Below are 15393 nucleotides of genomic sequence, written 5' to 3'. Positions count from 1 at the left end.
CAACTACTTAAAAAGCGATCTAACATTCAGGGGAATGTCCTGTACTCTTCCGAGATGTTACTTTGTCAAGTGTTTCTCCAGCTCCCAACCTTGTCAACATGCTCTCTGATCCCAAACTGCCTCTGTCTGTCAGCTCAGGCTTCTGCTGGGTCCATGCAATCACCTCGCATGTTAGAAAATTGAAAAGCCTCAACTTCTTCTAGACACAGTGTGTAGGGGAGGTTCGTCCATCCCACAACCCCTAGTCATTTCCTTTTGAGAGTTCCTCGCTCTATGTTTTTGTGAAAAGGAGGTTGTTAGGTGAAGTACAGGAGGAACACAAAGCAGTATGACACAGATAATAAAATGTGAGGCTGGATGAACACAGCAGGCCAAGCAGCATCTCAGGAGCACAAAAGCTGACGTTTCGGGCCTAGACCCTTTATCAGAGAGGGGGATGGGGTGAGGGTTCTGGAATAATTAGGGAGAGAGGGGGAGGCGGACCGAAGATGGAGAGAAAAGAAGATAGGTGGAGAGTATAGGTGGGGAGGTAGGGAGGGGATAGGTCAGTCCAGGGAAGATGGACAGGTCAAGGAGGTGGGATGAGGTTAGTAGGTAGGAGATGGAGGTGCGGCTTGGGGTGGGAGGAAGGGATGGGTGAGAGGAAGAACAGGTTAGGGAGGCAGAGACAGGTTGGACTGGTTTTGGGATGCAGTGGGTGGAGGGGAAGAGCTGGGCTGGTTGTGTGGTGCAGTGGGGGGTGTAGCCCAGTTCGTCCCCTCCCCAACTGCACCACACAACCAGCCCAGCTCTTCCCCTCCACCCACTGCATCCCAAAACCAGTCCAACCTGTCTCTGCCTCCCTAACCTGTTCTTCCTCTCACCCATCCCTTCCTCCCACCCCAAGCCGCACCCCCATCTACCTTCTAACCTCATCCCACCTCCTTGACCTGTCCATCTTCCCTGGACTGACCTATCCCCTCCCTACCTCCCCACCTATACTCTCCTCTCCACCTATCTTCTTTTCTCTCCATCTTCGGTCCGCCTCCCCCTCTCTCCCTATTTATTCCAGAACCCTCACCCCATCCCCCTCTCTGATAAAGGGTCTAGGCCCGAAACGTCAGCTTTTGTGCTCCTTAGATGCTGCTGGGCCTGCTGTGTTCATCCAGCCTCACATTTTATTGTCTTGGATTCTCCAGCATCTGCAGTTCCCATTATCACCGCAGTATGTCACAGGTTCCTTTCTGACACCTGACTGCAGGCCACAGGCGCAATGGATCCCATGTCAAGACCAGATGGCAATACAGTGGAATTGCTGATGAATAATTGGGACAGAGGATTGAAATTATTTGGTCCAGAAAGACTTGCGTTTTTATAGCGCCTATCACAGTCTCAGGCTCTCTCATAAAACCTCTCAGTCAATTGCTATTTGGAAGCTCTCGTAAATATCAGAAATCGCCTCTGCAGCTTGGATCTCTGATTAAGAGATGCATTTTGATGGGGAAGAACTCCTCAGATATGAATCATTAACCTGGATCTGTAAACTTTCAGCATGTAGTCGCAGTTTTTTATTATTCAATCTCGGGATGAGGGTGTCGCTGGCTAGGTAGCATTTATTGCCCATCCCTAATCGCCCAGAGGGCAGTTAAGAGTCAACCACATTGCTATGGGTCTGGAGTCACATATAGGTATGACCAGGTAAGGATGGCAGTTTCCTTCCCTGAAGGACGTTAGTGAACCAGATGGGTTTTTCCTGACAATCAGCAATGGATTCATGGTCATCATTAGATTCTTAATTCCAAATATTCATTGAATTCAAATTCTGCCATCTGCCGTGGTGGGATTTGATCCCAGGAACATTATCTGGGTCTCTGGATTAATAGTCCAGCGATATAACCACAAGACCATTGCCTCCCCTTGTATTGGACACAGCAGCCAATTTGTGCAGAGCACAATCCCACCAACAGCAAGGCAATAACGGCCAGCTTGTTGTTTTTAGCGTCATCGCCCTCTCCAGCATTTTGAGCTTTGATTTAAGGCTAATGTTCCTGATGCAACATGAGATGGAACCCTGTCTGCTGAAGAGAGTGTTAAAGACCCACTGTCATTGTTTGAAAAGGAACACTGGAGTTTCTCACCCAATATACCAGCCAGCAATCCTGCAACACCATCTAAGGCTGGTGATCTGGTCATCTGAAAGGTGTCTGAAAAGGAAGGCTCTAATGTGGGGAGTGATGACAAAGGAGGTGTATTTCCAAAAGATGGGGCTTCAGCAGGATCACCCTGGGGATGGAAAAGGCCAGATCTTTCACATAGAAATCCCACAGTGTGGGGAGAGGCCATACTGCCCATTAAATCCATGCTGACCCTCTGAAGGGCATCTCTATTTCCATAACTCCACATTTCCCATGGCTAACCCATCTAGCCTGCACAACTTCCCAAGACCAATACACCTAACCTGCACACCTTTGGCCTGTTGGAGGAAACCCACGCAGACACAGGGACAATGTGCAAACTCCACACAGACAGTCACCCGAGGCTGGAATTGAACCCGGGTCCCTAGTACTGCGAGGCAACAGCGCTAACCACTGAGCCACCCTATCTAAGCATACTTGTTAGATTTCTGGCTGTGCAAAGCAGGTAAATTAATAAGAGATAGTAGGAAGTGCTGATGCTGGAATCTGAGATAACAAGGTGTGGAGCTGGATGAACACAGCAGGCCAAGCAGCATCAGAGGAGCAGGAAGGCTGACGTTTCAGGCCTAGACCCTTTTTCAGAAATGGGGAGGGGGAAGGGGTTCTGAAATAAATAGGGAGAGAGAAGGAAGTGCATAGAAGGTGGATGGAGGAAAAGATAGTTGAAGAGGAGACAGACAGGTCAAAGAGGTGGGGATGAAGCCAGTAAAGATGAGTATAGGTGGGGAGGTGGGGAGGGGAGGGAATAGGTCAGTCCAGGGAGGACGGACAGGTCACGGGGTCAGGATGAGGTTAGTAGGTAGGAGATGGGGGTGGAGCTTGAGGTGGGAGGAGGGGCTAGGTGGGAGGAAGGACAGGTTAGGGAGGCGGAGACAGGCTGGGCTGGTTTTGGGATGCAGTGGGGGCAGAGGAGATTTTGAAGCTTGTGAAGTCCACATTAGGAGCAGTAAGTTGTATTCTGCGTGGGAACCCTGCAGCCCAATGGTATCAAGCTGGTGGTTTCTTGTCTGGCTCTGTGTCTTGATGTTTTTTGACGGTAAGATTGCATAGGCCTCCACCACCACTCGATACGACATGCGCAGAGCAAACAATCCCACATTGCCCGGATAGGCTTTACATTTGTCAAACTCCAAACTGATCTGAGACCAGGACATTGAATTTTATATTCACAGAGGGACGGTAACAGGCTGGGGCCAGGAATCAGGGGTGGGGACAAGGTTTGAACTCAGTGCTTTTGTAGAGTTGTGATTCCTCTCAGTTTTTCAACCTCTGCCTGAAACAAAACAAAATATTTTAATGCACCAGATCAGATCAAAAACATACGTTTCATTTACTGTTGTTGGATTGCAATAATTCTTGGTATCAGAGTATCTACAGGTTATAGATCTTCTCCACCAGCCCCTCTTCTCACTAGCGCCCCCAGAGATAGATACAGACATTGCTGCTGAGTTTGTCTAGACTATAGCAGGCACTGCTCAGCAGTGCCGCTCGCAGGCTCTACAATGGCACTGCGAGTATAACCAACAGAGTGTTCATCAGTTTGAAATGAATTCACAATCCCCGCAAAAGGTGACCCCTCAACACGAGAAACGTTCAGATTTGTCTCAGCCAACAGTGGCAAGTCAGAAGGAAATGAGATACTCATCGGTTGCCCAGTTTGATATGACAGTTTGGTAGGGGTGTGACAGAAGTAACGCTGTTAACGTCGGACTAAAGTCAAATACAGGCCAAAGAAGGACAACACTTGCCCACTGGACATTGACGAACAACCGGACATGTTCGTTTTACTGACACCAGCTTTCTATTTTGCCAAATATCTTTTCAATTCACAATCTCAAGTTACCATGAGATTTGAACTCGTTTTTGATGGATTGCTAGTTTACAAGCATAACCACTGCATTGCTGTATCCTCAGGTTGAATACGTCTGACTTTAACACTGGCTGAAGGAGTGCTTGCTGACACTATCTTAGCGGGTGATGGAGTTAAATGGACTCCTGGCTCTATTTAAATGAAACTATGGCTCAAACAACAATGCAGGTGAAGGGGGAAACCAGAAAACTTTGGAAATGACTAGTATCAGAATAACATGCTGAACCAATCTTCTAAACTTGCTAACAAAACTCCAGTGATACAGGATTTCTGACCATTTTGAACTGTGTATTTTCTTGCAGCCTAAAACTCTCAAAAGGTTCCCCAGTGAGCTGCCAGGGATAGAGATATTTCTGGGCTCACCTTTCAGACTGTGCTTGCAAGCTGGGCCCCAGATAGCAGACTTCCCTAGGAATTCTACTCGGGTCACCCAGACAACTCTGCTTGAACCAACGGTGCCCCCTGAAATGTGCACTGCTCAAACTCACCAGCAGGTGACAGCACAGACAAGCAATGTCACCGAGTCTGTCATGGACCTTGGGGCATTAGTGAGAGAGTGGGACGGCCAGGCTAGGGGTGAGTAAGGGTCTACCATACCAAGCGGGGAACAACCAATGAAGTGAAGCTTCTAAAGGAAGGAGATTCACAGTCAGTCCACAGAAAAATAAATTCTGACAAGTTATTTTGTGAACTGATTCTGACTACTTGTATGAAAATAGGAACAGGGACACCACTCAGCAGAGTATTATTTAAACAGTGAGGGATTGCAGAATGCTGTGGTACAGAGGAGCCTGTCTGATCACAAGTTAGTTTGCAGGCACAGCAAGAAATTAGTAAGGCAAACAGATGGTAGCCTTTAGTGCGAAGGGAATGGAGTATAAAAGTAGTGAAATCTTGGACGTGGGTGAGACCACTGTATGTAGTTTTGGCCTGATATCTCAAAAAGGGATATGTTTGCACTGGGACCAGTTCAGAGAAAGTTCACTTGGTTAATTCCTGCGATGAAGGTGTGGTCTGGAGAAGAAAGGTTTGAGCAGCTTGCGCCTGATGCTTATTGGAGTTTTGAAGAATGAAAGGAGATCTTATAGAAACATAAGGAAGACTCTGAGGCTGCTCAACAGAGTGGGCACAGAGAGGATGGTCCTTCCTATGACTGGAGGTTCCAGGCAAAAGAGTGTCAAAGTAAAAGCTCTCTCATTTCATGTGGATATGAGGAGCAATTCCTTCTTTCAGACAGTTCCTAATCTTTGAAAATCTCGTGCCAAGAAGGCAATGAAGGCTCACTCATCAAATAAAATTCAAGTTAATGAACTCCAAATGAATCACGAGTTGTCAGGGCCAGGCAAGGAAGTGTGGTTAAAGCCACAATTGGATCAGCCATGATCTTCTTGATAATGGTGCAGGCTTAAGGGCTGAATGGCCTCCTCCCTGCTACTCCTTCTTGTTCCACACTTCAAATTCCCTTATCACTTTGGATTGATCCCCGGCTTCATCAGCTGTTTGACAGAAAGTTCCAGATTTTCGCTGCGTTTTGTGTCAGGAAGTCCTGCTGGTCATTGACTCTGAATTGAATTCAGTACTCACCTGTCCTGGGCTCTCCCATTAGAATCATTTCTCTCTTTCAATTTAACCAGATATTGTCATAATTCAGAGACATGTCCTCTAGCAGGATATTTACCTGCAGTGTGTTTCGCTTGTTCCGCTCCTCTGCTATCTCTTCTTTTAAAGCTGCTATATCTCTCCTGTGAGCATAAAGAGAAAAACCCCAAAGTCTCATTAAGTATGTTCCCGCTCTGACAGATAAAAACAAACAGAAGTAACTTACAAAACACAAATACTTCCTTAATTCTCTCTGTCCAATTGCTGTCCCTGTGATGGTGCTGGTCTCTATACACTGGTATGGATTGGCAGCTGCCCGAGGCTATCGTCTCAAAGAGTGGCCAGACGGTTATGAGTGATATCTTGGCTGAGCCCACCCTCCACCAGCTCAATGTCTGAACTAACCACCTGTGATCAATGCACAGCAATCAAACACCAGCTCTCTGAGAAATGATGGCTACCTCACTGAAATGAGAGCACTCAGCACAGATTTACTACCACACCAGTCAGTACATCACCGGGCAGTGCCATACCAGGCAGTGCCAGACCGGGCAGTGCCAGACCAGGCAGTACCAGACCACGCAGTGTCATACTGCGCAGTGCCAGACCACGCAGTGCCATACTGGGCAGTACCAGACCAGGCAGTGCCAGACCACGCAGTGCCGTACTGGGCAGTGCCAGACCAGGCAGTGCCAGACCACACAGTGCCGTTCTGGGCAGTGCCAGACCGGGCAGCACTACGCTGAGCAAGACCACGCTACACAATACCAGACTGGGCAGTATCACACTGGTCAGTACGACACCATGCAGTATTGCATCAATCGGTTTTATACTTGTTGGGACACTAGGCGTCACACTCTGTTCTCCACTCTGTCAGCAATTCCCCATTTCCATTTCCATCAGCTCCACATCTCCATGTTTTACCATGAGACAACAAGGTGTAGAGCAGGATGAACACAGCAGGCCAAGCAGCATTAGAGGAGCAGGAAGGCTGATGTTTCAGGTCCAGACCCTTTTTCAGAAATGTACGCCATTTCTGAAGAAGTGTCAAGGCCTAAAACGTCAGCTTTCCTGCTCCTCTGATGCTGCTTGGCCTGCTGTGTTCATCCTGCTCTACACCTTGTTATCTCAGATTCTCCAGCATCGGCATTTCCCACTATCTTCATTTCGTTCCAACTTAATGATGTTCTCTCCCGTCCCTGGTGTGAAGACGTTCCCTCTTTCTCCTAACCCCAGTTTGGTGGTGATCTCTCTCTGCAGTTTGATGGTGCTGAGCTGCCCCTGTTAGATGTAATGAGTCTGAGAACATTTCTGAATCGAACATTACTTACAAATGTTGGTTCTTCAGTAGATCGAAGCTCAGCTGGAGACTTCGGACCTCCGCTCTCAATGCTACGAGTGTAGTTGCCTTGTCCTCACTCTCTGCCTCTCTCTGAGGGTTGCTTGCTGAATTTATTGAGCCTGTTGCTGGTTTGCCAGCTGTTGCCCTGTGTGTTTTCAGTGAGGGCTGTTCTGACTGCTGGGTGATCCCATGTGTGAACTTAGCTGCTGTTGCGAGCTGTGCTGGCCTTTTGACATCTTGCTACAGGCAGTTGAAGAAACAAAGAGAAATCAATCAAAAGCCATGCTTTCTCAGAGCAGGACCAGACAAGTGGGACCTCGCTTACATACAGTCTGCTGAGAAATTGGGATTGTCCACCTTAAAGCAGAGAAACGTTACGGTTAGATTTATTTGGGGTTTCAATACTGTGAAGAGCTAAGATAAAGTGGAGAGGACAAAACTGCTTCTGTTGACTGGAGGCTCAGTAACAAGAGGACGTGGGCTCAAAAATAATTACTTCGAGAACCAGGAAGGAAATGAGGAGATTTTCTTTTCAGGTCATGAGTTGTTACAATCTGCAATGTTGTGTCTGAAATAGATTGAGAAACAATCCAGTGGTATTATCGCTAGACTGTTAATCCTGAGACCCAGGCAATGTTCTGGGGACCCAGGTTCGAACCCCACCGTGGCAGATAGTGAAAACTGACTCAATAAAAAGAAAATCTGGAATTAAAAGTCTAATGATGCCCATGAATCCATTGCCAATTGTCAGAAAAATCAATCTGGTTCACTAATGCCCTTTAGGGGAGGAAACTGCCATCCTTAGCCAGCCTGGCTGACACGTGGCCGCAGCTATGTCATTGACTCTTAACTGCCCTCTGGGCAACAAATCCTGGTCCGGCCAGAGGTGTCCATGTACCAGGGATGAATTTTTTTTTTAAATGGGAATTTAATAAATGATTGAGAAAGGGAATTTGCAGAGAGGTGGGAGCAGCAGACTGGGATTATTAAATTGGTCCTCCAGACCTGATAGAGCAAGTAGGGCTGCCTGACCTCAGCTGGATGCTGTGACTTGCCTTGGACTAATGGTGGTCAGTGCCACTTTGTGCTCTGGTGATGTGGTGACAAGCTCGAAGGGCTGTCCAATGCCAAGGTCTGTGCCAGTGTGGCTCTGTAGCTAGACCTACAGAGGCAGGGTTCTGGCCCATCCTGTGATGGGTACTGCCAGGTTAAATTCTCTGTGCATTCCCTGTGCCTGTGTAGGGAGACGATTGGCTTGTGTGCCAATTTGCCAGAATCCCAACCTGGGAGGGAGGCCTGAAACAGCAACAAATTTCTCCAACTCTCCCAGGGAGGAAATATAAGGGGAAAAGAAATGAGGAATGAGAAAGTGAATGAGTAAGAAATCTTTTTAAGAAATGCTTATTCACATATAGTCAGTGTTACTGAGCCAAGCCCCTCCTCCAGATCATCTTTGGCCTTGCAGCTTCTAATCTCTCTGTAAGCCCCCTCCGAAGCCGATTGGTATTGGGACCCTACTGGAGTCGGGGGAGGGTGAGAAATAGGTTGGTAACTTCTGACAGTATAAGAGGTTATAGAGACTTCTTTGACGGAGACTTCTCATAGAATGAGGGGGCATTTTGAGAAGAAAAACACATCAAAATTCATTCTAAACATTATTTGGCATTGCATGGTTCCTGTTCAGAACTTCGTTTCCGGTTATTACCATTTACAGTCACGCTTTCAATATCACTATTTAACACTTTAAGAAAAGAAGAAGTCAGAGTAGGAGGAGATCGTAAGAATCTTTTCCACGATTCAGTAAGTTTGTGTCTGATGAAATGGGAGACACTTTGGCTGCAAACTTCTCATCTTACGTTTGTCAGGACAAATGCAAGAATGCCAAATTTCATATGATTGCAACACACTGCTCTGAAGGGGACAATTGCGCTGGTTGGTTGTCAAGTTGATTTTGATTGGCCAAGGTTTGTGACGAAGCTATAATAGTCCAAGCTCAAAAAACCCAAAACAAAATATCCATCGTTAAATGTTACTGAACGCACTTGCTGAGCAATTCTGAGTCAGCCATTAGCTCCACTAATGACCAATAGGAACAAAGGGGTTAGCAGCAAGGGTGGGAAATACTCCCAGTTCAAATAAATCATGGCTTAATGCTATTTTCCCAAATATTCCTGTATCAACTCGTAGGCATTTACAGCACAGAAGGTGCCATTCAGCCCATTGTGTCTGCATTTGTCAACAAAGATCTGATTATTCTAATCCCCTTTTTCAGCTTTTGGCCAATAGCCTTCTAGGCTACTGCAGTGCAAATGACAATCTAAATACTGCTAAAATGTTACAAGTGCTTTTGACCCAACCATCCTTTCAAATCATGAGTTCCAAGTTCATACCCCACACTGAGTGAAAGAAATTCTCCTCAATTCTCTTCTTAGCTGTCTCCCTCTTACCTAAAGCTAATCCCCTGGTTTTTGACCCTATTACTAATGGAAAAAGTGCCTTCCTTTTCCCCATCCATCTCCCTCATATTCCTACACACCTCTATTAGGTTCCCTCTCGATCTTCGCTGCTCCAAGGAAAATAATCCCAGTCTACCCAATCTTTCTTCATAGCTCAGACCCTCTTGTCCAGGCATCATCCAGGTAAACCATTACATCCTTTCCAATGTAATTACAGCCTTCCTATATTGTGGTGACCAGAACTAAATGCAGCTCTCCAGTTCTGGCCGAACGAATATTTCGCACAGCTCCAGCATAACCTCTTCACTCTGCATTCTAAGCCTTGGCGAAGAAGGACAAGTATCCCACACGTCTTCTTAACCATCTTATCTCCCTGCCCTGTTACCTTCAGGGATCTGACTGATTGATTAATCGGATCGATTGATTGATTGTTGTCATGTGTACCAAGATTCAATGAAAAGTGTTGTTTTGCATGCCGTGCAAACAGATCGTACCATACAAAGTACATCAGGGTAGCAGAACAGAGTGAAAATACAGTGTTACAGCTGCAGAGAAAGTGCAGAGAGAGAGAGAGAGAGATCAACATTTGAGACATCTGTTCAAAAGTTTGACAACAGTGGGGAAGAAGCTATTCTTGAAACTGTTTTTATGCGAAAACAAACTTTTGTATCTTCTGCCCAAGAGCGTAAGAGAATATAACTGGGGTTGGAGGGGTCTTTGCTTATGTTGGTGCTTTCCTGGGGTGGTGGGAAATATAAATGTAGCCAGTGGATCGGAGGCTGGTTTGTGTGATGGACTGGCCTGTGTTCACAATGCTCTATAGTTTCTCATGCAAGTGCACATTGATGTCCCTTTGATCTCAAGTACTTTCTGGGTTCCTGTCATTTATTGTGCAATCTTTTGCCCCAAGTTTTAATCCTTAATGATTTGAATCAGGTTAATATAAAGCTTGTTGAATGTGATGTGTCGAATGCACCTCAGATTACGACCTACCAACTGCCTAAGAATCAAATTTGTAACATGCCCACATCTCATACATTGATAATCAAATTAGGCATGAAGAATTAAAACTCAGAATGTGGTACAGGAGTATAGAAATCCAAAGATTCGCTATTGTCTGAGTAAAGGAATTCCTCCTCATTTCTATCCTAAATGGCCCACCTTATTTCAAGACTGTTCCCTGGTTCTCGGCCCTCCACAGCCTGGTGAAAATGTCAGCTTCAGTCAGATAATCAATTTGGCTCATAACATGGTTTGTTAGAAGTGGTATACATTCATTCACAATGACCCACTGTCTACAAATTAAACAAATATGTGTGTGTCTTGTGTCTTTTACTTGAAATATCCAGTAGCACAGGGAGACTATAGTTCCCTGATGTTTTCTTCACAGCATCGTCTACATTAGTCAGAGTTGACTTACTAACCAATCAGCAACATTTCCTACTATCATTTAGGTTGTGCTGACTGTGTGAAGTCTGGCATTTGCCCTGGTGACTGCGAGATAAACAATTTCAGCAACATTTTTCTCTTTTCAATAATATCATGAATAATCTTTCTCATCAATTCAACTTCACTGCCCCATGTCCCTGGATTCCCAAGAGACCAAGTTCATCCTAGCCTGATAATAAAATGTGAGGCTGGATGAACACAGCAGGCCAAGCAGCATCGAGAACGCCCTTGACCGCGTCTCCCGTATTTCCCGCAACACATCCCTCATACCCCGCCCCCGCCACAACCGCCCCAAGAGGATCCCCCTCGTTCTCACACACCACCCTACCAACCTCCGGATACAACGCATCATCCTCCGACACTTCCGCCATTTACAATCCGACCCCACTACCCAAGACATTTTTCCATCCCCACCCCTGTCTGCTTTCTGGAGAGACCACTCTCTCCGTGACTCCCTTGTTCGCTCCACACTGCCCTCCAACCCCACCACACCCGGCACCTTCCCCTGCAACCGCAGGAAATGCTACACTTGCCCCCACACCTCCTCCCTCACCCCTATCCCAGGCCCCAAGATGACATTCCACATTAAGCAGAGGTTCACCTGCACATCTGCCAATGTGGTATACTGCATCCACTGTACCCGGTGCGGCTTCCTCTACATTGGGGAAACCAAGCGGAGGCTTGGGGACCGCTTTGCAGAACACCTCCGCTCAGTTCGCAACAAACAACTGCACCTCCCAGTCGCAAACCATTTCCACTCCCCCTCCCATTCTCTAGATGACATGTCCATCATGGGCCTCCTGCAGTGCCACAATGATGCCACCCGAAGGTTGCAGGAACAGCAACTCATATTCCGCCTTGGAACCCTGCAGCTATATGGTATCAATGTGGACTTCACCAGTTTCAAAATCTCCCCTTCCTCTACTGCATCCCTAAACCAGCCCAGTTCGTCCCCTCCCCCCACTGCACCACACAACCAGCCCAGCTCTTCCCCTCCACCCACTGCATCCCAAAACCAGTCCAACCTGTCTCTGCCTCCCTAACCTGTTCTTCCTCTCACCCATCCCTTCCTCCCACCCCGAGCCGCACCCCCATCTACCTACTAACCTCATCCCACCTCCTTGACCTGTCCGTCTTCCCTGGACTGACCTATCCCCTCCCTACCTCCCCACCCATACTCTCTCCACCTATCTTCTTCACTCTCCATCTTCGGTCCGCCTCCCCCTCTCTCCCTATTTATTCCAGTTCTCTCTCCCCATCCCCCTCTCTGATGAAGGGTCTAGGCCCGAAACGTCAGCTTTTGTGCTCCTGAGATGCTGCTTGGCCTGCTGTGTTCATCCAGCCTCACATTTTATTATCTTGGAATTCTCCAGCATCTGCAGTTCCCATTATCTCTCATCCTAGCCTGAAATATATTCAACAATGAAGCATCCATAACCCGCTATGGTAGAGAGTTCCAAAGATTCACGATCCTTTAAGTGAAGAAATTTCTCCTCATCTCCAAACTAAACATGCCCTGACCTTATCTCCTATTACCTCCCAGGCAAATGCATCTTTCCTTAGATGTTGAGACCAGAACTGCACATGGTATGGCAAGTGTGGTCTCAGCGAAGTCATTTACATTTAGAGCAAGACTTCCTTATTTCTGTGTACCTGTGTCCTTGCAATTAGTGAGAATGGAAATTCTCTGTGTGAACAGAGGCTGGGCAGAACCCTGGCCACAAGTTCCATTGCGTGCTCTTCATACAGAACAATGTTACAGGACATCTACCCAGAGACTGGACGAAGACAGAAGCATTTTCGTGTATCTGGTAAAGTCCTATTATTTTAAGGCTGCTTTCCCTTTGGGATCCATTGTGTCTTTATTGCTTTCCCTCCTAAAACTTGCTTTGAGATTTGGGATTTTTCCCTCAAGCAAGTGACGAGAGCTGTTCAGGCGCAAAAGGCAAATGAAAGACTCACGTTAGATGTCGCCACTAAAGGAGAGGGTGGTCTACGCCCTTTGGCTTTGGGCCTGTCCATTGTCAGGTGTGTCAGCTTCTCTGTGGATGCAGCCAGCATGTCGAAGGTCATCGAATCTGAGGGGAGGGAACAGAAACAAAGTAACTCAGAGTCTTCTGGGGTCAGAGAACAGGTTTTAATTCACCCCAGTTTAATATTATCCAGCATCAGATGAAAACTGGGAGCACAGTCCTTTTCTCCATGTCTAAGAGGTCACCTGATTTCAGAGTCAGATGATCCATTGAAATCTACCATCCACTCAACTCAATGCTTCAGACATACCTCTGAATAGGTTGGTTAGAAAATATCTGCAGACCATGTTTAAAGGGTTCTTGTGGTGCAGTGGTAGTGTCCCTGCTTCAGGGTTAGAGGGTCTCCAAGTGAAAATGAGGTGTTGTTTTTCCAGCTTGTACTGAGCTTTGCTGGAGCACTGCAGCAAGCCAGAGACAGAGATATTTGTCAGGGAACAGGGTGCTGTGTTAAAGTGGCAGGCAGCTGGTAGCTCAGGGTCTTTTTTGCAAGCAGTATGTTCTGCGAAGCAGTCACCCAGTCTATGCTTCATTTCCCCAATGTAGAGGGAGACCACATTGTGAGCAGAGAATGCAGTAGACTAGATTTTGGGAAGTGCAGGTGAAGTATTGCTTGGGCCCTTGATTACTGAGGACAAAGGTCCCAGCACTGACCCCTTTGGCACACCACAAGTCACAGGCCACCAGTCTGAGAAACATCCTTCAACCATCTCCCTCTGTTTTCTACCATCGAGCCAATTTTGAAGCCAATTAGCTAGCTCTCCCGGGATCCCATGTGACCTAACCTTCATGGCTAACCTGCTCTGCGGGACCTTGTCAAAAGCCTTACTAAAGTCCATATAGATAACATTCACTATCCTACTCCCATCTATCCTCCTGGTTACCACTTCGAAAAACTCTAAAAGATTTGTCAGACATGACTTCCTGCGCACAAATCCACGCTGACTATCCTGAATCAGATTATCCCAAATGTTGGTTGATCCTGTCCCTCAGTATCCTCTCCAATAACTTGCCTACCACTGATGTCAGGCCCACTGGCCTGCAGTTCCCTGGCTTTTCTTTGTCAGCTTTCTTAAACAATGGGAAAACATTAGCAACCCTCCAGTCTTCAGGAACCTTACTAGTGGCTAAAGCCAAAGCAAAAATCTCTGTAAGAGCCTCTGCAATTTCTTCCCCAGTCTCCCACGATGTCTAAGGACAGTCTTGATCAGGCTCAGGGGATTTATCCACTTGCTTTAAGGCTGCAAACACCTTCTCTCTGGTAATATGCATGCAGTCCAAAACTTTCCCACTTGTTTCCCTTATTTCCTTAGCACCCATGATTCTAATTCATCCAAAAATATTCATTAAAAATCTCCCCCATCTCCTATGGCTCCACACATAGACGGCCATGCTGATTTTTGAGGGGATCTATTCTATCCTTAGCCACCCTTTTATTCTTAATATAGCTATAGGACCTCTTGGTCAGGAGCGGTCACACTTTATTTCTTTATTCTTTCACGGTATGTGAGCACTTCTTGCCCATCTCCAAATGTGTAGCATGCCTGGCCATCTCAGAGGGCAGTTAAGTGGCAACCCCATTGCAGTGGGCCTGGAGTCACACACAGACCAGACAAGAGAACCACATATCACTACTGAAGACAAGCTCAATTCCAGAACTGGGTTATCAATTTCAATTCCACCGGTGGTCTCAGAGCGAGATGAACCAGCGACTGCGCCCACTCCCCACCACCTCCCAGTAGAGAATTAACCCGGGCCTCTGGGCTATTCACCCAGTGTCATTAATGAATGAATGAGTGAATGATTTCATTGTTACGTGTATTTTACAGTGAGAAATGCAACAAAATACAGTGATTAGCTTTTCCAGTGTTGCTGTGATCTGGTGCCATTTTGAATAGTTTTAAGAATAAGAGAAAAAAAGAGAGATACGGCTTAAAACAGTCCATCAGTCAGGTCGCCTTTGCTGTCATGCTGCGTCTCCCATGGTCCCACCACCCTCCACCCTGGAACCAGCCAATGATGAAGCCACCATTTCTCACCGGAGGGTTGATTCTCCTCTGCCCTCACCCCCGTGCAGGACCCACCAGCGTCAGAGTTACATTTCTTGCTGCTGGGTCCACCTCAATGTTGCTGTGAAGCTCTTCTGCCACTGGTTTGCTGCTCCCATCAGCACCAGACCCAACCAATGATAGAGTCGCCAATCCTCAGGTGCCATCTTTCGCCATTACTATGACACCACTCCTCTTCTGGGACTGGACAGGTCATAAGTTTAGTGTCTCAGTCAAAGAATCACACCACTGGCAGAGCAACTCTCCTTAAGGACCATCTTGAAGTGTCAGTCTACATTTTGTGCTTCCTCTCCAGGCCAGCCTTAACTTGACTGCTTGATGACTCACAGTCATCTGAATCACTTTCAGCGTATGGCTGCTGACACTCACTTTACAGCGATACAGAGAAGTGGTTTTAAACTGAA

General features: G+C 46.8%; 1 protein-coding gene across 1 annotated transcript in view; it reads right to left on the bottom strand.

Moving 5' to 3' along the window:
- Positions 1-1150: 1150 nt before the first annotated feature.
- Positions 1151-15393, bottom strand: part of sh3d21 (SH3 domain containing 21) — a 112447-nt gene continuing 98204 nt past the window's right edge. Inside the window, exons 13-16 of the mRNA XM_048558265.2 lie at positions 12853-12968; positions 6975-7225; positions 5723-5786; positions 1151-3447 (exon numbers count right to left, since the gene is read on the bottom strand). Of these exons, the coding sequence (XP_048414222.2) occupies positions 3400-3447; positions 5723-5786; positions 6975-7225; positions 12853-12968 (479 nt within the window). The 3' untranslated portion in view covers positions 1151-3399. The remainder of the gene's footprint in view (positions 3448-5722; positions 5787-6974; positions 7226-12852; positions 12969-15393) is intronic.

The sequence above is a fragment of the Stegostoma tigrinum genome, chromosome 24 (genome assembly GCF_030684315.1).
Source record: "Stegostoma tigrinum isolate sSteTig4 chromosome 24, sSteTig4.hap1, whole genome shotgun sequence".
NCBI classification, from domain to species: domain Eukaryota; kingdom Metazoa; phylum Chordata; class Chondrichthyes; order Orectolobiformes; family Stegostomatidae; genus Stegostoma; species Stegostoma tigrinum.
This window is presented reverse-complemented; position numbering and strand designations above follow the sequence as displayed.